The sequence below is a fragment of the Culex pipiens genome, chromosome 1 (assembly GCF_016801865.2).
Source record: "Culex pipiens pallens isolate TS chromosome 1, TS_CPP_V2, whole genome shotgun sequence".
Taxonomy (NCBI): domain Eukaryota; kingdom Metazoa; phylum Arthropoda; class Insecta; order Diptera; family Culicidae; genus Culex; species Culex pipiens.
The window spans coordinates 48,285,901-48,312,605 of NC_068937.1; the positions used below are offsets into that span (position 1 = coordinate 48,285,901).

At 37.9% G+C, this 26,705-nt stretch overlaps 3 protein-coding genes across 3 annotated transcripts; all 3 read left to right on the forward strand.

Moving 5' to 3' along the window:
• The first annotated feature begins 7,199 nt into the window (after positions 1–7,199).
• On the forward strand, positions 7,200–8,693 carry LOC128092473 (uncharacterized). The gene is made up of 2 exons (XM_052706347.1): positions 7,200–7,377; positions 7,435–8,693. The coding sequence occupies exons 1-2, from the start codon at positions 7,339–7,341 to the stop codon at positions 8,665–8,667; spliced, it is 1,272 nt and encodes a 423-aa protein (XP_052562307.1). The 5' UTR covers positions 7,200–7,338; the 3' UTR covers positions 8,668–8,693.
• Positions 8,694–23,118: 14,425 nt separating this feature from the next.
• LOC120416448 (uncharacterized) lies at positions 23,119–24,452 on the forward strand. Its single transcript, XM_039578200.2, has 2 exons — positions 23,119–23,270; positions 23,339–24,452. The coding sequence occupies exons 1-2, from the start codon at positions 23,211–23,213 to the stop codon at positions 24,422–24,424; spliced, it is 1,146 nt and encodes a 381-aa protein (XP_039434134.1). The 5' UTR covers positions 23,119–23,210; the 3' UTR covers positions 24,425–24,452.
• A 106-nt stretch (positions 24,453–24,558) lies between these two features.
• Positions 24,559–26,365, forward strand: LOC128093842 (mucin-5AC-like). Its single transcript, XM_052711681.1, has 2 exons — positions 24,559–24,609; positions 24,664–26,365. The coding sequence occupies exons 1-2, from the start codon at positions 24,559–24,561 to the stop codon at positions 26,182–26,184; spliced, it is 1,572 nt and encodes a 523-aa protein (XP_052567641.1). The 3' UTR covers positions 26,185–26,365.
• Positions 26,366–26,705: the final 340 nt, after the last annotated feature.

The window sequence follows — 26,705 nt, forward strand, 5'->3', positions numbered from 1 at the left end:
AAGTAAAAAGAAATGAAACTGTAGTTAATAGAAAAGAAGTAAGAATAATGAAGTTCAGTGTTGAACATATTTTTAACCCCAACAACCCCAACCTATCATGTATAGTTGTGCTCGCGACAAAGTTTTCCCTCGCCCCCAAATTCCACAAAAGTTCTGTCTGGTTGACTTTTCCTTTGTGTACCTTTGGCGCGCGTACAGGAAAGTACTTTTACTCTCTGTCCCTCCCCAAATGCTCCTCTGCCCTTGTCAACCTCAAAGTCCCAAACTAGTCCGGGAACATTCCGGGACTCTCCTTCTAGTTTCATCTCTAACGATGTGTAACGAGAGCATCGGTGACTTTTAGAGGGGACAAAAACTCTCCGGTGAAAGGAGCTCTTTAGTGGCTGCCACTACACACGATGTGCTTCCGGTAATTGAAGTTCAATAAAAACAACATCGCTCACTTTTGTACGAGCGTTTCCTGTTTGGTTTGTTTTCTTTCGGTTTTGATTTTGGAGGAAGGGGTAGTTTTTCCTGGGTATTTGTTTGTGGGAAATTTTCTTTTAACGGGTTCATATGCAGTTCTTCAATTTGTTATTCATCTGTTTTATTAAAAAAAAAAATAACTCCTTTGGATAATGATTGGTTTAATCGGTATCTTTCACAAAGATTTAATTTTTATAATTACGTTTTCTGGACTTCACTTTTAAAATGCATTTAATTTAAAAAATTTACTATTTTTGCATTATAACAGTTTTAAATTGTGTACTACTAATAGTAACACACCCCAGTGCGTTTCAACGACTTTTTAATGCAACTTTAAACGTCATTTTTTGCCTTATAAAGCGCGTACGTACTAGAACTTGACTGACTTCCTGTGTCCTTGGACAGAATGAGTATTGTATCGTTTGTAGTTCTCTGCTGCTGTTTTGTAAGTAAAGTTTTAATTTTATTAACTAAGTGTTCAAACTATATGGTTTTGAATTTCAGGTTAGAATTTACGGTTCAAGGACTGGAAGTCTTGAGTCTGCTTCTGTGATTGGGGCAAATTCAAGTTTTTCACCTGATGAGTTCGATTCTTCAATCGTTGATTTTGGGCAAAATGTGACAACATCCAAGTTCAGCATGGTAACAACACTTAAGTCAACGGCGAACAAAACATGTCCCTGCTCTTTCTTGAATGAGACATGTTGGTTTGTTTACAATAACATATATGAACATCGTGTTACAAAATGTTGGTTCGAACGAGGTGATGAGAATTGTTTATTGTTATTTTGGCAACTGAACTGTTTGAATCATATTTTCATACTTTTTTAAAGATCTCACAATTGACGATTCTTGGGCACGATCATTGGACATTGCAACGATTAAGAATTCTTCAATTTGTTGGCTCGTAGCATTATTCAACTCTTCCATAAACTGTCCGACAATTAAGTTACCAGTTACAACCAGTCCTGCAAGTTTTGAGGCCACTGGAGAAGCTACATACTTTGAAATCAATTACAACTTTGCGGACGATGACTTTGACAGCGCTTTTTTTAAACATGAACCACTTGAGCAAACGACAGATGAGGATGATATCCGAAGATATTCCCTAGTTCCATACAGTTCCCCTATGAAACCAGTTGATAGTCCTCATCCAATACTTTATTCAGCCAGTGGACCTGAAGAACCCCTGCAGGATGATCCCCTGTGGCCAGCGTTTTCTGAAGGACTGAGTCCGAAATTTTCGTACAATTACAATTCCATGCTGCGGTCCAACCAAAACTCCATGGAGGATGAAATAATTCAATTCAGTGCCGATGGTGGTGGTGACGTGCGGCAGATCAAGAAACGGCACAAGACTACTACGGCCACAACCATGTCACCTGCCAACAGAAAGAAGATGCTACGCAAGAGGAAGGTTACCAAAACGACCCAGCCAACCGTGAGCACCAGCACAACTCGCAGGAAGATGAAACGGAAGCGTACCACGGTGTCGACAGATTCTTGATTCGTTTGGAGTGTGGGATTGTGTGGTCTTGTCATTGCACATTGCTTTTGGAGGCTTCGAAAACAGTTTTATTGTTTAATCTTGAAACAACAAAAGTTAGAGCTTGAAATACAAAATATGTTCAAAAAACGTGACCATTCTGAGCGTTGTCCCGAAATCCATGTTTTGCAGAATATTTCAACTTTTTTTTTTTGTACCTTCAGATCCCCACAATTCGTTTTCAATCCTGAGATATTCAACAAAAAACGGAACAACTCCAAGTCCCTCTTGATATCAAAGAAATTTCAATTTTGACACACCCTGAAAATGGCTGTAAGTGCAACAAGTGGCCAAAGGAATTTCAGGTCAAAACGCGTTTGACACACGTACACGCCCGACTTCCGTACACCTTTGTAATTAGAACTAATTAGAACTTTTGAAAATATCGATTTAAATTGCATTTTAAACTGAATACAATGCACGATTCAAAAGTTTTCACACTTCCATGGAGATATTTCATGATTAAAGTAAGTAACAGACGATTTAAGATTAAAATTTTGCCATGCGCAAATCTAACTCAAACTTTGTGAACGTTTTTCTCGAAACACGGAGTTGATTTACGTGTGCCACGATATCTCAAGATTAGATGGAACAAATTTGCTGAAATTTGGGATGAAGACTCTCAACACATATCCCGTATGCATGACAAAGTCCGATTTTTAAATTTAGTTTTTTTAATGCAAAAATCAAAAACTGATGATTTTTTATATGAAAAACATAAAAATATTTTTATTTTTTTTGAATAAACTTTTTAAAAATCGACTTTCGTCATGCACACGAAACTAGTTTAACGAGTCTTTACCAAAAATTTAAGCCGATTTGGTCAAAGAAGTGTTGAGATATTTTTGAAACTGCTAACTTTAAATAGCTGTATCTCGGCAATGATAAAGCCAAATGTCTTCAAATTTATTTTGTTAATATTTGAAAATGTATATTGTAAAATGCCATGCAGGTAAAAATCGATGCATTGATCAAACTAGTTTTTTTTTGTTTTTGAAGTAAAAATATTAGAAATTTTATGAACTTTTCAAAACAAAAACAACATTATTTCGAGGATAGAACGGATCAGTTTACCAAAAATTGTGTTATTTTCTTGTCGCTTGCATGTTCAATTTTATATACAAAAATGAAACAAATCATGAGCGTTTTTCATATTTTGCAACAACTAATATTCATTCAAAAAACCTGAAAAAAAGTAACATTTTGTGCCTTGTGAGCAATTCTCTACGAAATCAGTTGACTTCGATCATTTTTATTTTTATTTTTTTTTATATTTCTCAAACTTGGTGAGGACCTTCTTTATCATAAAAGTAGCCATTTTGTGTTATTGGTTCACCCATACAAATCTCCAAAAAAAAAATTGGCATCTTTTCATACAAAAATGGTACGTATATATTCGAAAATCTGTATATTTCCAAGGATTTTTTTATTCATTTGGAATCTTCGGCAAAGTTATAGGTATTGATGGGGATTGTTTGAAAAAATAGGCCCACGGAATTTTTTTTTCGTGATTTTTAATTTTCTTTTTCAACAAAAATAAAATTTTCCAAAACCCATATTTTTTTTATTTTTTTATTTGTTTTACTGCCCATGTTCGCATAAATGTCCCATATGCATTTTTGTCTATTTTGACTTAGATATTGGAATGGCTTCGTTTTTTGTGTTCCTTTAAGCTAAACTAATAATATTTACCACTTTGTTCCAGAAATTCAGTAATCAACGACAAATTTGTTTGTCCCATCTGAAAAATGTTCAAATATGAGTCCCATCGTGATAATGTTCACAAACCAGTCCCTCTACGAAATATTATGTCCTGAACATACCTTTCGGATACTCCAATCTTTTAAATATAGTCAGCAATTATACAGACCGGCCATCTTGAAGGGTTTTCATCAATTTCACGGTCACACAAATCTCCCAAATGGCTGATTGAATCATTTTAAAAGAATGCAAATTTTCTCGATTTTCTGCTGAAAAATTTGTTTACTACTGGGGTTACCTAGGCAGCATGCTGCGATCGGGCTGGTTTGCGAACATATTGATGCACTATGTAGAAAATGTTCACATACCAGGTCCCATCCTGCGTACTATTTTTAATTGAAAGAGAAAAATCAAGACTAATTTCAATACAAACTTATCAAAAGCATAAACAAGAGCATGTATGAGAACTATGTTGAATGATTTTTGAGTATACTGGTTGTATATTTAAAATTAATGAGAAAACGTTTTTCAAACTTCCAAGCTCGTTTTCTCAACTTGTTGAAAATGCATATGGGACATTTATGCGATCATGGGCAGTTTAGGGGACAAAACGCCGCATCTTTTGAACCATTCAGAAGTTTGTACCCAAATTTTTCCGACGAGTTATGATTGTTTAAAAAAAAGTGATTTTTGTAAAAACATATAAAGCTTGTACTTACACCCAAAATTCAGAATCGAGATAATCGTTCTCTCAAAATTTATTGAGGGCTCAGTGCCAAAATCGATAGAATAATGGTACCAACTCACACCATCATAACAAATGAGTTCATTCGTTAGTTGAATCAATAAATCTCCAACAAGTGTCATACATCGACTTCTGACTTCTCCTTGGTCACCAAGCTGTGGTGGCCGAGGCAGCTAAGTCATTGGATTGGTTTATCAAAGGTCTCTGGTTCGATTCCCAATGTCGACACTTTTGGTTTTTTGTTTGACGGATGAACTTTTTTTGCAAATGAACCTCGAGAGAATAGTTCTATCGCCCATCTCGAGCTGTGTTCTCTGCGTCCGTGAATGGTACCACTATTCTCTCGACTCGAGACCATCATTCTCTCGGACTAGCGCTGCCAGTTTTGGGTGTAACATTTTAAGACTTAATTTTTTTTATATTAAATCCAATTTGCAATCGAACAGTACTTAACTTTTTTTTTGATTAAGTGCACCGTTTTCAAAATATAGCCATTAAAAGTTAAATTTTTATTTTTAATTATTTAAAATAGTGTCCAAAAAATAGTGTTTAAATATGAAACATTCAATATTTCGCCCTTTTGAAATGTTATTATTGATTTAAAAAATTCAAAGTATTGTTTTCGAAAGCTCGGAAAATTTCACGAATGTTTCATGTTATAACATTGAAAATCGGACCATTAGTTGCTGAGATATCGGCATAAGAAATGAAGGGTTTTTACACCCAAAATTCAGAGTCGAGAGAATCGTTGTATTGAGGGTTTAAAACCAATATCGAAAGAATAATGCTACCAACTCACACAATCATAACAAATGTGTTCATTCGTTAATTGAAACAATTAATCTCCAACAAGTGTCATACATCGACATCTGACCGAAAGTTGTGGTGGCCGAGGCAGTTAAGTCATTGGGTTAGCTCTGGTTCAATTCCCGTAGTCGACACTTTTGGTTTTTTTGTTTTGAAGGATGAACTTTTTCTGCAAATAAACCTCGAGAAAATCTTTCTGTGTCTGTGAATGGTATCACTGCTCTCTCGACTCGAGGCCATTATTCTCTCGGACGAACGCTGATCAGTTTTGGGTGTAGGTGAGACCTAAAAAACTTAAGTTTTCTCGTTTTGTTTTTTTTAAGCCGCAGTATCTCAGCAACCAGTGGTCCAATCTTCAATGTTTCTTTGACGCAATTGTAGGAAATTTTCTGAACTATAAAATATTTTTAGGAATGGACAATCTTGGACACTATTTTAACAAGTAAAAAAAGACGGAATTTATCGGACAAAAATTTGGTTTTTAATCATTTACATAGCATATTTTTATAAACATGTAAGACGAACGGCTGAGGAAAAATATAATAAATTGAGTAACAAATAAAAACATACGAATATCCTTCATTTCGACGCTGTCGTGCTAACTTTTCGCTTGTAAATGTAAACAATAACAAACCCGTTTTGCTTGGTTGACCATTCTGTGCATTGTCCCAAAGTTTGGTTGAATTGGGTTGCTAGAGTTCCCAAAACTGATCAGCGTTCGTCCGAGAGAAAAATGGCCTCGAGTCGAGAGAGCAGTGATACCATTCACAGACACAGAGAACACAGCTTGAGATGGACGAGAGAATTATTCCCTCGAGGTTCATTTGCAAAAAAATGTTCATCCTTCAAAACAAAAAACCAAAAGTTTCGCATACGGGAATTGAACCAGAGACCTTTGACAGGCTAACCCAATGACTTAACTGCCTCGGCCACCACAACTGGTCAGATGTCGACATTTGTTAAGATGCTGTGAGTTGGTAGCATTATTCTTTCGATGTTGGTTTTAAGCCCTCAACACATTTTGAGGGAACGATTCTCTCGACTCTGAATTTTGGGTGTACTAATGTCTGCGATAGTCGGACATATAGGTGTGTCAAACGCGTTCTGACTTGAAATCCCTTTGTCCGGTCGCCGCACTTACAGCAAGCTTTAGTCTGTGTCAAGATAGCACGAAAAGATTGAAACTTCTTTCATATGAAAAGTGACAAAAGTGTTTTTATTGAATATCTCAGGATAGAAATCGAATTTCGGGGATCTGCGAAGATAAAACAAAATGGCGTTCTTAACTCAATTTGAAGTCCCAGACAATAGCTATGGTGTTATAATTAAATGGACATTTGCGTAGATCAACTGATGATGTATAAAAGCTTCTATGAGTCTTAAAATTACTCTGTTTGGCTGTTGTTAGGAGTTTGAGCAAAAAATAAACTCGGAAATTACCTTCTCGCTACATTAACCTTCTTTTTAGGCCGATGCAAATATCTAAAAAAGTTTTTGTCCCTCGGCCCTAGCCGAGGTCAAGGGGGGGGCAAAAAAATAAAAAAATATAAAAATTTAAATAACAAGCCATATTCATCACATTTAAATGAAAAAAGTGTTTTAAAATGCATTTTACACTAGTTCAGTTGTTTTGCAATCATTAGTTTTCAAAAAATCTAAGATATGACAAAAACAAAAATTGTATCGAAAAAAAAGATTTTGCATCGAAAATTTTCAAAAAATCTTAAGATTTTTTAATAAACCCAAACATGCTAAAAATGATTTTAAACGCAGGAGAATGTATTTTAATTTGATTTCAGTTGGTTGCACTTGAATTTTCATTGAAATTTTGAAGTTTTTTGTAAAAATATTTTTTTTGCCCCCTGATTTTTCGGGCCAAATTTGAAGGGGGGGGGGTGACAAAAACTTTTAAAAATATTTGTACCAGCCTTAACAGTTACCAAAAACAGTATAGGAAAATGCAAACCGCACGCAATGACTTTTTAATGTCACTTTAAACACCCGGACTCGGTTGGCCTTATAAAACGTGATCAAATTTGAAGCTAGAACTAATTTTCTGTGTCCTTCAGGCAGAATGCAACCCGTGTCGTTAGGTGTCCTCTGCAGCTTTTTGGTGAGTTTGGTGAAGTTTTTAATAAATATACAGAAATATTTGAAATTTTACTTTCAGATAGTCATTCACGGCTACAGAATTCGTGAACCTGCTCCAGTGCTCGAAATAGTAGCGCAGGAATTCCCTCTGGAAGAAGCAAATGTCAGCGTTTCGACTACGGAAAATGGTACCCTTGATTTCGACAACTTTACAATAACCGAAAACTGTTCCTGTTTGGATGGTGATTACACCTGCTGGTGGTTTTACCTTGATTCGAACGAAGTGGCCCCAACATGGTGTTATTTTCCTTATGATGATGATGATGGACCATCAATGAATTCCACGGAAGTTCCGGAGCCGACAAATGAAACGAGCGTCATCTACAACTTAACTGGGCCATGGATTGAGATGGCCACGTTGGATTTGATTGACATGGATCCAGATTGCTGGCTATTGCCGTTGGACAGTGGTCGAGTTCCAGATTGTTCATTTTGGAGACCAAAGGGCGACGATAGTTTGATGATCTCAAACAATACTGAACTGAGTGGTGGAACAGTTGAATTATATCCTCCCATTGGAGGGCCATTGAACAATGAACTAGGTTTTCTGAATGGTCAACAAGGCAATGTTATTGGCTATCCAGTTGACGTTCCCGATTTATCCTCACCCAACGAAACATTGATTACCGGAAATGTTGATAGTGTCGACATCCACCAACTGGGGTCAGAATTTAACGAAACCTTCCCGATAATCGGTTGTTATTTTCCTGGTGATTCTACAATATTGGAAATCGCGTTTACTGAAGGTTTGAGACCTTCAATTTTGAACGAGACCCACCCGATTGCTCTTCCTGAAACCAAACCAACAATGAATTACAACCAATTAATACCACGATTTCCAATCAGCCCTCAAACCACAGATTCCAAGTTCCATCCAGCCCAAACTCAAGACCAAATTCAACATCAACATCAAATCAATCTCGCCAATCGCATTCCAACCAATGGAGCCATCCTTTTCAAGGAGTCCAAAAATCCAAACAAAAACAGGCTTGCCATGACCATGGACCATCCGCAAACAACGCAACCACCGCCACCACCATCAACACCCTCATTGTCAACCGGAGGCAAGAAGCGGAAGAAGACGAAAACTACGGTTACAACTAGTACTAGTACCATGCCACCCACTAGTACAACCAAGAAGGGACAACGCAAGAGGAAGGTTACTAAAACGACGACAGCGAGTACGACGGGCGTTTTTACGAGCCGCAAGAAGATAAAACGCACGAGGACCACTGTATCGGCAGATTCTTAAAAAAGCAATAAAAGTTGACAAAGTTACGGTACGGTTTTCGTGTTTGACCTTGAATAATAAAACTGCAAAACTGCATTCTCACAACATTTGGTTTAATTTGATATGCTGGAGTCCCGATTTATAATCGTAAAGTGTAAACAGTCGACGTAAGTGTGGCAAATTTGCCTTCCCCAACTTTCCCTTTCGCAACTGCAGGGTGGTGTGGAATCATCATCAAAAGAAAATCTTTAAACGTTCATCAAAAGAAAAAATCCAAAAGGAACATGGCTCTCCTCTCTCGCGCACGAAAAATCGGTAAAAGGAATCTAAAAAAATCATCATCTTGATTATTCGGCGGAACATCTTTTTCACTATACTATACTTGCAAGTGTAACGTCACACGTCGTCACTGTTGGTAAATGGACAATGTTTGTAAACAAAGGTAAATAAATAATTTAAAGTGGTGCTGAAAAGGAAATTCACAAAAAATCATCAACAGATTGATTTTCTTGGGGAAGCTCGAAGAAAAAAAATGATATTTTTGCGATTATTCCAGCCCTGGGAACTACATTACACGCCAAAAAGTGAAGAATTGAAAGCCAAGTAAATGGCGTTCTTAACTCAAAAAAATGCACGTCATAAAAATGCACGTGTGGCATGCTAGCACGATCACGACGATTTGCAGAGTGTAGGGTCTTCGTCATTCAAAATAGTGTAAACAACATAAATTTATTGACCGGCTAATAATATCCCTTAACGGACTATTCCTTACTGAAGCGTGCACACTAAATTCCCTAAATACGCTCCCCCCGATTGCGCCTCCCCCGTTTTGCGCCCACCGAATTGCGCTCAAACCCCGAAATAACGCTCCCCCCAAATAACGCTCTAATTGGCGCAAATCGGGGGAGCGTTATTGCGGGGTTTTGGCGTAAAATCCACATCCACAAATCTGGGTACCCAAGAACTCCCGGAAGTCATGCCGTAGATATCTACCCGATCATCGGGGGTCTATATGGGTATATTAACCATCGGTATAGCTTCAAGTAGCTTCAGTGAACCATGATGGATACCCTTAGCCATGTTGGATTGTTATGGGTCCTCCAGGAACTCCTGGGAGTTATGACCTGATGATCTACCTGATCAACGGGGGTCTATATGGGTGTATTAACCATCGGTATAGCTTCAGGTAGCTTCACTGAACCACGAAGGATACTCTGAGGTACGTTGGATTGTTATAGGTCGTCCAGGAACTCCTGGAAGTCATGACCTGGATATCTACCAAATCAACGGAGGTTTAACTGGATGAGTTAATCATCGGTATAGCTTCAGGTAACTTCAGTGAACCACCATGGATACCCTGCGCCATGTTGATTTGTTCTAGGTCATCCAGGAACTCTCTTAAGTCATGGCCTGGTTTAAGTAGACACCCAGGCCATGACTTCCTGAATTTCTGGAAAACCCTAAACATTCCAACAAGCTGCAGAGTATACATCGTTGTTCACTAAAGTTACCTTAAGCTATACCGAGGGTAATACACCCATGTTGACCCCCGTAGACCAGGTAAATCATCTGGTCATCACTTCCAGGAGTTCCTGGATGACCTTTAACAATCCAACGAACTCCAGAGCATCCATCGTGGTTCAGTGACGCTACTTGAAGCTATACCGATGATTAATACACCCATATAGACCCCCGTTGATCAGGTAGATTATCAGGTCATTACTCCCGAGAGTTCCTGGAGGACCCATAACAATCCAACGTACCCCAGAATATCTATCGTGGTTCACTGAAGTTACCGGAAGCTATACCGATGGTTAATACACCCATATAGACCCCCGATGATCAGGTAGATATCTAGGGCATGACTTCCGGGAGTTCCTGGAGGACCCATAACAATCCAATGTAACCCAGAATATCCATCGTGGTTCACTGAAGCTACCGGAGGCTATACCGATGGTTAATATACCCATATAGACCCCCGTTGATCAGGTAGATCATCAGGTCATAACTCCCGGGAGTTCCTGGAGGACCCATAACAATCCAACAGGAACCGGTTGGCGGAATCCGGAACAGGACACGACGGAAGCGGACATAAGGTCAGTGGGTGGTTGGGAGGTTAATGATCGGCAGCGATGGTGCTGCGTCCGGAATGTCGTGTCTCAAGGAGTCCCGGTTGCGACTCTTCACCCTCTACACAGAGAAAAAATGTAAGTTTCATTTTGCTTTATTATTCCATTTGTTCCCATGGTAATTGTTTTCATTACAACGTAATAATGAATTATTCATCTACTCTTTCTTCGTTTCATCCACCTCCTCGGTGGCACTATTTTCATCCACAACTTCCTCGTCCTCTTCTTCGGACGAATCTTCCCCGTTGGCTCCATCCTCGGCCTGAACGGTCACCGATTCCTCAGCGATTCCTTGCCCAACCGTGGTACCCTCTCCGCTCACCGTAGACGGCTCCAACTTGGCCGGTTCCTCAGTCGTTCCAACTTCCGTTGGCTCAGGTGCCATCATCGTCTTTATTGGTTTCACCTGCCTTATCAAATCTGCCGTGCTGGAGTACGCGATGATGGGATTGGTTCTGTTGGATCGCAACATTTGGTGGTGGTTGTACGTGGCAGCGGCCTGACCATCGGACGGGGTGGCCATCAAGACCGCCAACAGGACGGGGAGCAGGTATAATTCGGGTTTCATTTCGAAAACAAAAGTGTTGTTAACTGCACTGCTGTTTGGTTTCTGACTGAGGTTCAGCCTTGAATGGTCGTGTTTATAACTAATTTTGAAGGACGACACGCTCTAGTAAGTGAGGTGACTAGCAGACATTGATTGCAAAATAATAAGATTTTCATCAAGCCACATTTGCACATCCATTCGATCATTAAATTAAATTGGTTAATCTGCGGATCGTCAGAGTTAGACAATGGACATTCCTAGAAAGTCTCGCTATATTACGCTTAAAATTCTGTCGAAAATTGTGTGAATATGGAAGGTGTAATTTTGACAGGTTGCATATTACCTCTTTTAATCGCTTGTATGATGTAATATCTGAGCAATTCTCGCTGAAACCGTCCCACTAGATGCACATGTTCTCAAATCGTTACGGCAATGTTCTCATTCGATTCAGCGCACCAAAAAACCATAAAAACAACCTTCGAACCAATGAAAATGTCAGCCGTTAGCCACCTGTAAATAAAAACTTGTTTTGAACAATGGATTTTTTCGAAAAAATTCCATAATTTTAAGAAATGATATCTCCCAAAATACATTACCAAACATCAAAAACTTATATATCGTTGAAAAGGTAATCGCGAGGACTTTCTATCGCACTTTGATAAACATTAAAAAAAATATTTTTTCAAGGGTAATTTTAAGGATTTTTGGGAAACTTACTCTTAATTTTGAATTTTGACCGTGTTCGCAACCACTTATCGTTACGAAACCATTTTCATTCGAAAGATTGGACGATTTTTCATAAAATTAACTTGAGAAAAGTAGTGTAATGAAATAGTTTTCGTTTAGTTATTAACGGATGAAAGAAATTGGTCAAATTTCAGTTAAAAATAATCAAAGCTCAGACATCAGGAATGAGCCTTATTTACAGGCAAAACAAAGCAGGATTATAGGATGAATAGGCACAGTTATTTCAACTATGCTTTCACTCATTAGATCATATTTTTAATTTGTTTATGTAAAAGCATACATAAACAAACAAGTTTCTAAATTTTAAGCTTTTAAGTACTCTGAAAACTAATGTCCTTACTTAGACTGTAGTCTCGATTCGCCACATTTCACTGAAATAATATTTTATGTACAGAATTTGTTTTAGGAAGGTCTGCTTTATTTGTAATCGTGCACATAAAAGTGCCAAGTTGAAATCAATATTTTTTGATCAAATTAAAATTTGGTGGGGCTGTTGATACCATCAAAACAAGCAATAAACTCGATTTGCGTTCAAATCAGACCACGCTCTTTTATTTGACAACACCCCAAAGTTTCGCTTTTTTTGCAAACAATGTTAAAAACCTTCATTTTCAAACTGCTATGTCTCTAAAACCGCAAGCCGTACAAAGTCGAGCCAGAATTCACTAGAAAGATAATTTTACGTAGAATCAATAGGTGTAGTCTGTTTTTCAAATAAAACTATTTTCAGTTTATTTTTGTTGCGCAAATGAAAACTTTATAATTGGTGTTCATATTTCTAAGAGCAATTAAAATTAAAGTTGAATGAATCCCAACGCAGTCCGATTCGGACGAATATCGAGTTTCTTGCTTGTTTTGATGGTATCAACAGCCCCACCAAATTTTAACTTGATCAACAAATATTGATTTCAACTTTGCACTTTGATGTGCACGATTACAAATAAGGCAGACCTTCCTAAAACAAATTCAGTACATAAAATATTACTTCAGTGAAATGTGGCGAATCGAGACTACAGTCTAAGTAAGGACATTAGTTTTCAGAGTACTTAAAAGCTTAAAATTTAGAAACTTGTTTGTTTATGTATGCTTTTCCATAAACAAATTAAAAATATGATCTAATGAGTGAAAGCATAGTTGAAATAACTGTGCCTATTCATCCTATATGTCCAGATTTGCCTCAGATGACCGTACATTTGGCTCAAATACAATCCTGCTTTGTTTTGCCTGTAAATAAGGCTCATTCCTGATGTCTGAGCGTTGATTATTTTTAACTGAAATTTGACTAATTTCTTTCATCCGTTAATAACTAAACGAAAACTATTTCATTACACTACTTTTCTCAAGTTAATTTTATGCAAAATCGTCCAATCTTTCGAATGAAAATGGTTTCGTAACGATAAGTGGTTGCGAACACGGTCAAAATTCAAAATTAAGAGTAAGTTTCCCAAAAATCCTTAAAATTATCTTTGAAAAAATATTTTTTTAAATGTTTATCAAAGTGCGATAGAAAGCCCTCGCGATTACCTTTTCAACGATATATAAGTTTTTGATGTTTGGTAATGTATTTTGGGAGATATCATTTCTTAAAATTATGGAATTTTTTCGAAAAAATCCATTGTTCAAAACAAGTTTTTATTTACAGGTGGCTAACGGCTGACATTTTCATTGGTTCGAAGGTTGTTTTTATGGTTTTTTGGTGCGCTGAATCGAATGAGAACATTGCCGTAACGATTTGAGAACATGTGCATCTAGTGGGACGGTTTCAGCGAGAATTGCTCATCTCCTAAACAGTCAAGACCCGAAGGAAAAAATTTCCCTGTGCAACCCGAAGGCTGCAAAATGCGTTACAGTATATTTTCGCAGGCTTGGGAAATATGCAAAATAACACCAAACTTCTATGTTTTATAGTGTTTTGGAATCGTCAAAATGTCTACCTTAAGGAAAAAATATCCAAATTGGTGGATTTTACGGCGTGGCTCGGGGGGGGGGGGGGGTAGGGGGGGCTGAACATTTTTGGTACCTTCGGTTTGCCCAAAGAAGCCATTTTGTATCGTTTGTTTGTCCATATAATTTTCCATACAAATTTGTCAGCTGTCCATAGAAAAATGATGCATGAAAATTCAAAAATCTGTATCTTTTGAAGGAATGTTTTGATCGATTTGGTGTCTTCGGCAAAGTTGTAGGTATGGATACGGTACAAAAAATTTAGTGATTTTTTATTTAACTTTTTGTCACTAATACTTGATTTGCAAATAAACACATCATGAAGGCCAACTTTTCAGAAATCTTCAGGTTGTGCAAAAAAATATTTGACCGAGTTATGAATTTTTGAATCAATACTGATTTTTCCAAAAAATCGAAATATTGATCGCAAAATTTTTCCACTTCATTTTTCGATGTAAAATCAAATTTGCAATCAATTTTCAAGTGAAATCCATAATTAGGTGACTTTTTTGAATATAGTCGCAGTTTTTAATTTTTTTTAAGTTAGTGCACATGTTTGCCTACTTTTGAAAAAATATTTTTGAAAAGCTGAGAAAATTCTCTATATTTTGCTATCGGACCATTAGTTGCTGAGATATCGACGTTAGAAAATGGTGGGTTGTTTGGGTGAGACTTGGAAAACATCAATTTTCTCTGTTTTTCAATCTTTGCATGGCAATATATCAGCAACTAAGGGTCGTCTCAACAAAGTGAAAAACTGCGACTATTTTCAAAAAAGTCACCTGAAAATGGATTTAACTTGAAAACGGTGCACTTTATCGAAATTTTACTGCAGTACTTTTTGATTGCAAATTTGATTTTACATCGAAAAATGAAGTTGAAAATTTTTTGCGATCAATATTTCGATTTTTTGAAAAAATCAGTATTAATTCAAAAATTCATAACTCGGTCAATGATTTTTTGCACAACCTGGAAATTTCTGAAAAATTGGCATTTGATGTCTCCTAAAACTTATCAGAAAATGAAAAAAAAAAAGAAAATACAGTGGACCCACTGGCTGTCGATCTTCTCGATATCAATATTGCTCCAGCTGTCGATAAATTTTTCAGTCCCTTCAAATAGATTGCTTTGATTTTCCATTCTATAATTTGATAACTCCCGCTCTCGACGGTCCCTTCAATATCGACAACGAGAGAGTCCACTGTAGTTTTTTTTGCCAATCAAGTTTTAGTGACAAAAAGTAAAATAAAAACTCACAAAAAAAATTTACCGTATATCATTTTTTTCCAGTGTAGTCCGTATCCATACCAACAACTTTGCCCAAGACACCAAATCGATCCAAAAATTCCTTCAAAAGATACAGATTTTTGAATTTTCATACATCATTTTTGTATGGACAGCTGCCAAATTTGTATGGAAAATTATATGAGCAATTCTCTACCAAAACCGGAAATGGATTTTATTTGTATTTTTTGATTTGGCTCAAACTTTGTGGGGGCCTTCCCTATGACCAAATAAGCTTTTTGTTTCATTGGTTCACCCATACAAGTCTCCATACAATTTTGGCTGCTGTCCATACAAAAATGGTATGTAAATATTCAAACAGCTGTAACTTTTGAGTGAATTTTCTGATCAAATTGGTGTCTTCGGCAAAGATGTAGGTATTGTTGAGGACTATTGAGAAAAAATAGGTACAAGGAAAAAAAATTTGCAGATTTTTTAATCAACTTTTTTTTCACTAAAACTCAATTTCCGAAAATAATATTTTTTTGATTTTCAAGATTTTTTGATATGTTTTAGGGGACAAAAATCCGCAACTTTTGAGCCATAGAGATGCAAAATTGAATTTGCAATCGAAAAGTACCTTACAGAATTTTTGATAAAGGGCCCTTAGGACAAAGTTTCATGCAAATCGGCAAATGGAGGAGGGGTCGGGCCAAAGATATATTAAAAAACAATCAAATCATAAGCATCAATTTACAAGCTTTGATGCAATCGTGGATCGCTTCGTTTTCTTTCTTCTGGTGGTTGACGTAATCGTTGACGTGGTAGTTTTCCTCTTCCGAAGTCTTTTCCGGGTTGTGGCCGTAGTCGTCTTCTTTTGCCGTTTCATAACTCTATGATGGTCACCCCCACCCCCATTGGCAGTAATGGCAGGCTTTTTGCCAGAAGTTTCCAGCAGTTGACTGTCTGTGAAACTGCCAATCGGCAGAGCCTGCGGGATTCTGGCATTGGCCAATGGATAGATGCCCATGCGGTCAGCGTCTGGGTTCATGTTAAGTGACTCATTGCTCAACAACTTTACCGGAGTCTTAACCTGGAACAGAGGCATTTTATTCGAATTGGTAGGATTGTGAAGACGAGCATTGGTTTCAATTCCGGGATCGGAGGTTTCGTTTGCATCTGGTGTCTCAGAAATTGGTACTTTACAACGATCACAAGAAGGTATTGGATAAATGCCCATATCGTTATAATTTGGCTCGTCTGCCGGTGACTGTTCACCCAAGGTAAAGTTGTCGAATATCAAAGTTTCATTTTGTTCGAAATCCATAGTCTGGGAAACTTGCTCAGTTGGAATCTCGTGCATTTGTATCAGTTTTGAAGCAGGTTTTACTGTTTCGATGCATTCTGATCCAATCTGGAAAGGAAATGAATAAGCAGGCTTAGAAACAACTGAAAACACCATTCTGAACATAACTTACCAAATAACAACTGATGAAAATCAACAGCAATGGTACAGTTCTACAACGCATGCTGAAGGACACAGAACACCAGACGAGTTTGTAGATTTGACCTGGGATTTATAAGGCCAAAGTTGCAATTAAAAAGGCATTTAAAAGTCATTGGAATATTATACAAATCATCACATTTAAATCGGCTGTTGAAAAAAAATGTGTCATGGCGATGGAATATTTGTTACAACAGCCGTAGTTTTAATCAATCAAGAAAGTCATTTCTATACTTATTCCAAACTTTTGTTTTAAATCATTTTCTGTGAACCTACACAAAACATATTTTCAAATAAAATTTTCTTGTTTTTTCTTCAGATATAAAAATTTACACTAGATTTATTCAACTTTATCCGATTACGTGAGAATTTGCAGAGTTTTACTCAAAAAAAGATTTTTTTAATTCTGTTTTTTTCCATTTTGTGCTGTCGTGCTATCTTGTCGAACGTCGCATTTTGACGTTCCGAGAAAAACGCGTTTTAATGTTTGTCCTTGAATGAACAAAAGGAAAAACAAAAAGTATACAATAACAAACACGTTGTGTTCGGTTGACCATTCTATGCATTGTACCGAAGTTTGGTTGCATTTGGTTGCTGGAGTCTCGAGTTATAGTTACAAATGTTTGCGGTAGTCGGGCATGTACGTGTGTCAAACGCGTTATGACCTGAATTCCATTAGGCAAGTTGTCGCATTTAAGGCTGTGTCAAGTTAGCACGACAAGATTGAAACTTTTTTCATTAAGAGTCACAACAATGCTCGGAGTTTTTTTTTTGGTTTTCCTGAATATCTCAGGATTGAAATCGAATTTAGAGGATCTGTGAAGTTCAAAAGGTGATGCATTGAGAACTGCATAAAATGGCGTTCTTAACTCAGTTTGGCCCAAAATGCACGTATGACAATATAGCACGACAATGACGAAATGGCAGAAAAATACTTTGCTTATAGTAATATTGATATGATTATGATATGATGTATCAATTCTGGAAGACTGAAAAAAAAACCATTGCATTTTTATTTTTATTCCTCTGTGAAATTAAAAAAAAAAGGCAAAACCCGTTTATTTAAATAGTGAACATATCGTAACTAATCATTCTTAGAGAAGGTCACCAATCAATGTTTGACCTTAGCGGTAGTCTTCCTTCTCTTACGACGCTGCTTAGTCGTAGCCACGATTTTGGTCGGGTTTTGAATTTTTTTGTTTCCAAGGCTTCTTTTGGTGAACACATACTTAACCATTACAGGCTTGACGGTACTGCCATGCCATGGCAAAGACTCATTTTTGATACTTTGCAGGCCAAATGGTGGCCGGAGAAATCCTAATTCGTTAACGGATGGTCCTCCTATTGAACGAAATATTTTTTTCGGATGAGGATCGTCAATTTCAACTCCGGAAGTCGTAAAGTTTGAAAGAGTGAAATTAGAAAGGGGAAATTGTGATACTTTGAGGCCACTCGTATAAATCTGAGAAAAAGAAATAATAGAATTTGTTTATGTTTTCTTAACTTTGACAAACTCTTTATAATTACCACCAAATAATAGAGTAGGATGCAAAAACCGAGTCGTGCTTTGTGGGACATGCTGAAGTCACTGCCAAATCGATATTTGAACTGTGGTTACATAGTTTCAAAAACGAGTGGGAAATTTTTTGGGCAATTTAAAATGTATTAACTTAAAATTTGATCCCAGTTGGAAGCCATTGCTAAAAACAATTCTCTATGTGTTCCGTACAAAGGGGGATGGCGTCGCTATTTTTAGAACACGTTTTCCACTTTTTCTCATGATCATGATTTTTTGAGTTCCAAATCCCACTTTTCATACGAAGCTGTCAAAGGAAAACTTATGGGAAATTAGACGAGCTTTCCGGTAAAAATATTAACGAGACTGAAAAATCAAGTCTGTCATATAGAAATTGCCAAGAACCACCAAAAACCATTTTTTTTTCGACATTTTTATTTTTAAAACCGCTTTATCTTCCCAAGGATTGAAAAATTGTCTGGGGAATCGATTCCCACTACCGTTTTTAAACAATTTTGACGTTTAGACCACTTTTCAAAAAAAAAAACAGTTTTAGTAAATGATTTTTGTATTTTTTTAGGAGAGACATACCATCCTGCATTTTTCATCAGTCTTTTTGTAACATCTTAGGCTATTTGCTCAAAAAATTTGAACTTAAAAAAATCGTGACGTCACCTTCAAATTTAACTTTTAAACATAAAAATCATATTTTTTTCTTTCAGTGTATTTTTTTCAGAAAGCCCGTCCAATTTTCTACAAGTTTGTCTTCGACCAATTTTTGGTACGATGCAACGGCTTCGAGATACAGACATTTTTAAATTTCAAAATACAAAAATATTTAAATAACTTACGCCCTTCTTAAATGTAATTTTTGAGTACAATTGGCTCAATATACACAAAAATGGCTAATATAGGCCTAGGATAACATGTCTAAAAAGTTTTATTGAAATCGGAGAGGGTCGGGTACAAAAGTTCCAGAAAAAATCCTGATTTGAGCTGGAATTGCTCTTTGCAGAAAGGTCATTTTTTCATTTAGAAAAAAAAAATCATTTTAAAATTTCTAAACTTGCAGGGTTATTTTTTATAGTGAAAAAATGTTATACAAAGTTGAAAAACAGACAATTACAATTTTTTGATACACTCGTGATGGTTACAAGCAAACCTCTTATGTTTCTATTTCATTTTTTTTTGTTAATCGTCACCATCGTGCAAACTTGTCGCACGTGGGCAAAATTGAGTTAAGAACGCCATTTTGTGAAGCTTACAATGCCTCACCTTTTGACCATCACAGATCCCCAAAATTCGGTTTCAATCCTGAGATATTCAATAGAAACCGAAAAAACTCCGTGCATTGATGTCACTCTACATATAAAAGAAATTTCAATCTTGTCGTGCTAGCTTGTCACTCTCTGAAAATTGATGTAAGTGCGACAACTGGCCAAAGGGATTTCAGGTCAGAACGCGTTTGACGTACGTACAATGTAGACTACCGTATACATTTGTAATTATAACTCGGGACTCCAGCAACCAACTTCAACCCAACTTCGGGACAATGCACAGAATGGTCAGCCAAACAAAACGTATTTGTTATTGTTTACATTGCGTGCTCTAGTTTTCGTTTATTCAAGGTCAAACATTAAAACACGTCGAAATGGTGGGCGCGACAAGATAGCACGACAGCGTCGAAATGTCTGTTCTACAACTTTGTAGAACATTGTTACACTCTTAAAAATAACCCTGCAAAATTAGAAAAAAACGAAATTTTCGAAATGGAAAATTTTGGTCAAAATGAACAAATGACCCTTCTGGGTTAATGTAGATTCAAAAAGTACATAAAATTTCGCTTAAAATGGCATGTTCCACAATTTTTTACAGTTGAGTAACGGAAAATGACAAAGTTTTTAAAGCATTTTTAGTGTTATTTTTTTTTTATGAAAAAGGGGCGTCTCCGTCACGAGATATCAAAACACGGACCTCGGATTTGTGATCAGGGACAGAAGTACAAGGACAAAGTTTCACGCAAATCGAAGAGGGGTCGGGGACTCTTTTCCCGATTTATTGTGAGCTGGTAGATAATTAAACTTTTCTAATTTGCAAAAAAAAAAAGTTTGTTTATTGCACCTGTAAAACAAAAGAATTGTTTCTCCGGAAAATATATATAAAAAAAACCGTTCATCTTACGCTATTTTGATGATTATTTTTACTTTATTGTCTATAAATATTTCAAGATTACAGTCATGCCTCGGTTTTGCAAGCCTCGGTTTTTCACCGCCCCGGTTTCGATTCGTTCAGCTGCCTCGGCTCAGTGTTTATCTGAAGCACAGAGCTTAGGTACCATCCATAAACCACTTGGATACTTTTTTAGGAAATCTTTTGAAAATACCAACGAAATATGCAAACGTACTTATTTTCGGAAAATACTTAAAGTTTTTGTTTTTTATACTATGGGTATAAAACGATAAGAATTTTTCCATACATTTCGAATGTAATATCAACATTATTTGAAAATACTCAAAATTTTCACAAAACTACGAATTGTCGAAAAAATACTTAAAGTTTCTGTTTTTTACAATATAAGTGTTTTTTTTTTTGTTTTTTTTTACAATATAGATAATCGAATAATGGCATCATTGGTGCGCTGGAAGTGGGGACGCTAAATCGTGATTATTCAGGTTAATTTTTTGGTGTGCTTTTGTGTCGCTGTTCGTATAGGATGAGTGATTGTGCTAATCGAATAATGGCATCATTGGTGCGCTGGAAGTGGGGACGCGAAGTCGTGATTATTCAGGTTAATTTTTTGGTGTGCTTTTGTGTCTCTGTTCGTATGGGATGAGTGATTGTGATAATCGAATAATGGCATCATTGGTGCGCTGGAAGTGGGGACGCGAAGTCGTGATTATTCAGGTTAATTTTTTGGTGTGCTTTTGTGTCTCTGTTCGTATGGGATGAGTGATTGTGCTAATCGAATAATGGCATCATTGGTGCGCTGGAAGTGGGGACGCGAAGTCGTGATTATTGAGGTTAATTTTTTGGTGTGCTTTTGTGTCGCTGTTCGTATGGGATGAGTGATTGTGCTAATCGAATAATGGCATCATTGGTGCGCTGGAAGTGGGGACGCGAAGTCGTGATTATTCAGGTTAATTTTTTGGTGTGCTTTTGTGTCGCTATTCGTATGGGGTGAGTGATTGTGGTAATTGAATAATAGCATCATTGGTGTGCTGGAAGTGGAGACGCGAAGTCGTGATTATTCAGGTTAATTTTTTGGTGTGCTTTTGTGTCGCTATTCGTATGGGGTGAGTGATTGTGGTAATCGAATAATAGCATAATTGGTGCGCTGGAAGTGGGGACGCGAAGTCGTGATCGGAAGGCACGGCGTCGGGTAAACTGTGTAAATTTTTTTCGAATAAGGTTTTATTTTTTATGGTGAAAAAGCCATTTCTTTATAATGATCGAAAGACGCACTGACATTTTGAATTAATTAATAGTGGAGTGAAATAATTGTGTGTGAGTGACTTTGTGTGTTAACCAGAAAGACCTTCCCATAGCATCGTTGCTCGGAAGGCTCGCCGACGGGTCTGTTATGAAAGTCCTCCCCATAGCGTCGTAGCTCGGGAGGCATCGAAAAGCCAATACCTTATCCTACTAACCAAAAAAAAAAAAAAATAATCACGTGATGCTTGAAGGAGATGCTGTGGATTCAACGGTCTCAAGCGGTATCAACAAGTATATAGCGAAAAACTATGTGCTTGATGAGTCTGCAACTTCAACTATCGGACTAACATTCCTCCCTTTCGTTGAACTGCAGGCTTCTTGGGAGGGCGCCGGTATTGACTAATAAAGTAGGGATCTTCAGAGGTTAAACAGTGAATGGATGGTTGGCTCCCACTGATCATTTTTGATTCATTGTTTAACTTCAGCTGATCTGTCAATAACGGAGTAGCAGCTCATTGGCAGTCAACCATGCTCATGCTCATATAAGTGTTTTTTACAATATAAGCATTAAATGATGGGGATTCGGGATTCTCACATATTTCGAATGCATTAAATTTTTTTTTTGAAAATACTCTAATTTTTCACAAACTACATATCATTGAAAAAGAAGACTCAAAATTACAGTTTTTTACCATATGGGTTGACAAATGATCACGATTTTTTCATACATTTCGAAAACTATAACAATTTTTTTGTAAAAACTCAAATTTTTCTCAAAACTACGTATTTTCGAAAAAAAAGTACTCAAAATTTAAGTTTTTCTCAACATGGGTATCAAATGTTCGGATTTTTTTCAAGCATTTCGTTTTGTAAAAATGTTAAGTATTTTCAAAAATTGAAAAATATGTTTTTTTTGAGCAATTTTCCTGTAATTATAATTGCTAAAAGTTAATTAATTATTGCTGCCATCATCCCGATTCCAAAACACTATAATTTTTTGATGTTTGCATGATTTTTAATAGGATTATAGCCAATGTCTTCCAGAGAGCCAAAATCCCATAAGCTCTGTGCTTCAGTTATGCACGTCTCGGTTTTGCATCCCCCATATGCGATGCTAAACCGTGGCATGACTGTATTTTACAATTATTTTATCACAGATTTACTTACTCAAATGTTCATCAACGTCATTACTCAAACTTGTCACTTTAATCTTGTTTCGACTATTCGTCGCTTGTGTGCTATCTTGTGACACTTCTGCTGTAAAAAGATAGGACGTGTCACAGGATAGCACACTAGCGACGTAATGACTCTTGAAAGTAACATTCTTCCGAAATTTAATCTCCACAATTTACAATTTCAAATAATTTCCTTGTCACTAAATATGTTCCATAGTTAATGTCATTTTAATATTCTCCATCAAGTCCGGAACGCTGTTCCCCGCCATCGCTGCCGCGTATAAATGGACACCTTCTCCGAACAAATCACTAACCAAAGTCATCGGCAGACACGGCAGATCCCAGGATGCGAAAGTCAACCATAGCACTGCTGCTGGTGGGAGCCCTATGCGCTCTGGCAACACTGGTGAGTTTGTTTTTGCTGTTACAAATACAAGAAATCAAAACTGTGACAATTCTCTCTCTGCATTACAGGAAGTGGCCGAGGCACACAAGGGTAGTGGCAAAGGGGACGGAAGTAGCGAGGAGTTGGGCAAAGGCAAAAAGGGAAATTCGCCGGGAAAGGGCAAGTGGGAACCCCCGAAAAAGAAGAACAAAGGGGAGTTGAAGGACATGAAGGGAAAAGGGGGTAAGCAAGACGAAGAGGAAGAAGATTTGCCACCGAAGAAGGGTTCAAAGGGAGGTAAAAAGACAACGGTAAAGGTGACGACTACCACAAAGAAACCAAAAAAGACGACCAAGACAAGCAAGAAGGGCAAGAATACCACAGGAACGACTAAGAAACCAAAGGCAACTACGATTCCTGCTTGGTTGAGCAGTACAACGCAGCTGGACGAAAAGACCACACAGCCTGCTTGGACGGAAGAGGTGACAGAACCTTCCACCTCGACCACTCCGGAGCCTACTACCACGACAACGACAGAACCCACTACGACCTCAACAACAACGAGTACAGATCCAACGACCACAACGACGACGTCTACGGAAGCTACTACAACTACGACAACCACTACTACGGAACCGCCAACAACGACGACGACTACAGCAACAACAACTCCGGAACCTACTACGACCACCTCGACAACTCAGGAACCAACAACAACTTCAGCACCGGTTCCTGCCATGGAAGCTGAACCGACCTCTCCGATCAAAGCGCCAGCTTTGGAGTCCAATCCAAACAACAAGGTTAAACCGGGAGATGATCGGTTCGGATCAGGATCTGGATCTATTTATGGATCCGGGTCTGGTTCTGGATCAGAATCTGGATCTGGTTCTGGCTACGGTTCCGGTTCCAAATTTGGCTCCAGTTCCTACGGTTCCGGTTCCAACTATGGCTTCGGTTCCAAGAAAAAAGACGATGACTGGAAGGGAGGCCGTGGAAAGGGCAAGCCAGATGACGAATTAGACGACTTTTTGGTATCGTTTGGAAGCAAGGGCAAAGGCAACGGTAACAAGTTTCATGACTACCTACCGAGCGTTTCCAAGGGAAACAACGGTGGGCAGAAGGAAGTGACTATCGGAAGTACTGGAAAGTCCGGTAACAAAAAACCGTTCTATTAAAAGTCGATGAGAATAAATGAGCTTGCATCTGAAATGACTTTATGAAACGATTTTAATCATCCGAAAGCCGTTAAAGAACTTGCGTTTGGTATAAATTTGGTGAAACCAGAGCGGAATCTTAACAGTTGCAAACCATGCGCCTTCCTGTGCTGATTGTGATCTACCTTGTGGGACTTTGCTGCGCGGTAAGTTCTTTCAATTTGGTTAAACCATAACCTTAAAAATGTAACGTATTCCAGTCGAAAGCAACCAAAGATCCTGTAAAAGAACAGCAAAGCGGCCTGAGCAATGAGCCCTCAAGCAACAACAAAACGGACGGGTTCCGGCGAAAGGTCATCGTGAATCAAGTGATCCACAACATCCCGGTCAGGGTAGTAGTGAATGGCATCCGACCCACGGTGCTTGTACGCAAGGTAGTCAGAAGAACCAGAACACCGACGCCAACAACGCGAAGGCTTATCAAGCGTCGGAGGAGAAGGAAGACAACACCGAGGACAACCACCACCACCAAGCGAGCAACAACTTTTAGCACGAAGAAGGCAACTCCGACAAGCAAACTTACAACACGGACAACTGTCAAACTAACGACGCGACCAACGAGCACGACTACGACGAAAACAACAACACGACCAACCACGACGCGATCTTCAACACAACGTACGACAACATCAACAACCGAATCGACAACGCAAAGACGATCAACGACGGTGATGACTTCTAGTGCTACGGACTACTATGATGGACTTGAAGATACAACAACAGCATCCGCATCAACACGCACGACAACATCGACAACTGGATCAACAACACAAAGACTATCAACAACGGTGGACAACTTGGATGGATTAGAAGATGCAACCACTACCGAACTGACAACAACAACAACAACAAACCCAACATCAACTTCTACTACTAGTTCCGTTGCAACTCCCGCAGCTCTAGTTGTCCAGGTGCCAACAACACAATCAACCGCAGATCAAACAAGCACAACGACTGTCGTGTACGACTACGGGCAGGACTTCTCCGACCTAGAAGGTTACACCGACCTGCTAGAAGAATCAAGCACAACAGTTCAACAGTCCCCAACAACAACACCTCAACCGACAACCACAGCTCAGGTAGATGTTGCGACAACGGACAGCGACGCCAATGGCAAGCGGGCATCACCCATGGAATCGACGACGACGGAGGCCAACTACCTTGCAGACTACGGACTGGGGGCACCGATCTTCGGCGGCGAATCATACGATGCGTGGTGGCTGGACGGCAATCCGGCGGATGCGGGTGAAGGTTCAGATGCGGGAATTTACCAGGGAGGACCACTAACACCTTCAGAAGAAGTCTTTGGGGATGGAGGAGGACCGAACGAGGTCAAGAAACAAGAAACGGACTATGGGGGGCCTCCAAAAATTAAACCTGCTGATGACTGGGATGAGGGACACAAGGCTCCGCAGAACAAGGAACATGCTAACGATGGTGGTTCTGAGAAGAAAGAGAAAGACAAAAATGTTAGTAGCGGAGAAAGTGGAGAAGACAAGTCTTCAGAAAAGGATTCAAAAGACAAAAAAGACAAGGACGTAAGGGACAAAGACAAACAAGACGAAGATAAAAATGGCAAGGAAGACAAAGGCAAAGATAAAAACAAAGGCGACAAAAAGCCAAAGAATAAGGAAAAGATAGTAAAGGTTACGGAGATAACAAAGGTAAAGACGGTTACAAAAATCAAGGGCAAAAAGAAGAGTGAAAATCGCAAAGTCTAAAGTTAACAAATGAGACAAAAACGAATCAAAATCATTTTAAATAATTGTGTTAAATCCCTCAAACAACTTGTTTCGATACCTGTGGCAAGCTCAAAATTGTATTCCTTCTTCAAGAGTTTGAAAGAGCATTAAATTTTGAAGCAAATTAACCTAATCTTCACAAAATAAAAATAACTGGAAGATAAATATGATTATGAGGCCTTTTTTCAAATGCAAACCCGTAGTTTGCGTAATTATGAATTTTAATTTCATAGCATGATTGCATAAAAAATAAATAAAAATGAATTTAAAATTCTAAGATTTAATTTGTTTTATTTTCCGAAGCAAAAAGTATTGCGAAATTCTTTTAACATGAACCAGAAGAACCTGTCAAATTATTATTTGAGCAGTATTTTTCATAAACAAGCAACAAAAGCTTGTTTAAATAAATAAAACAGTGTTTTATGTTAAATATATCAAAGTTGCTGAAACCGTATCATTGTACCTAACTAAAACATCATAACAGATATTTTTTAATTATA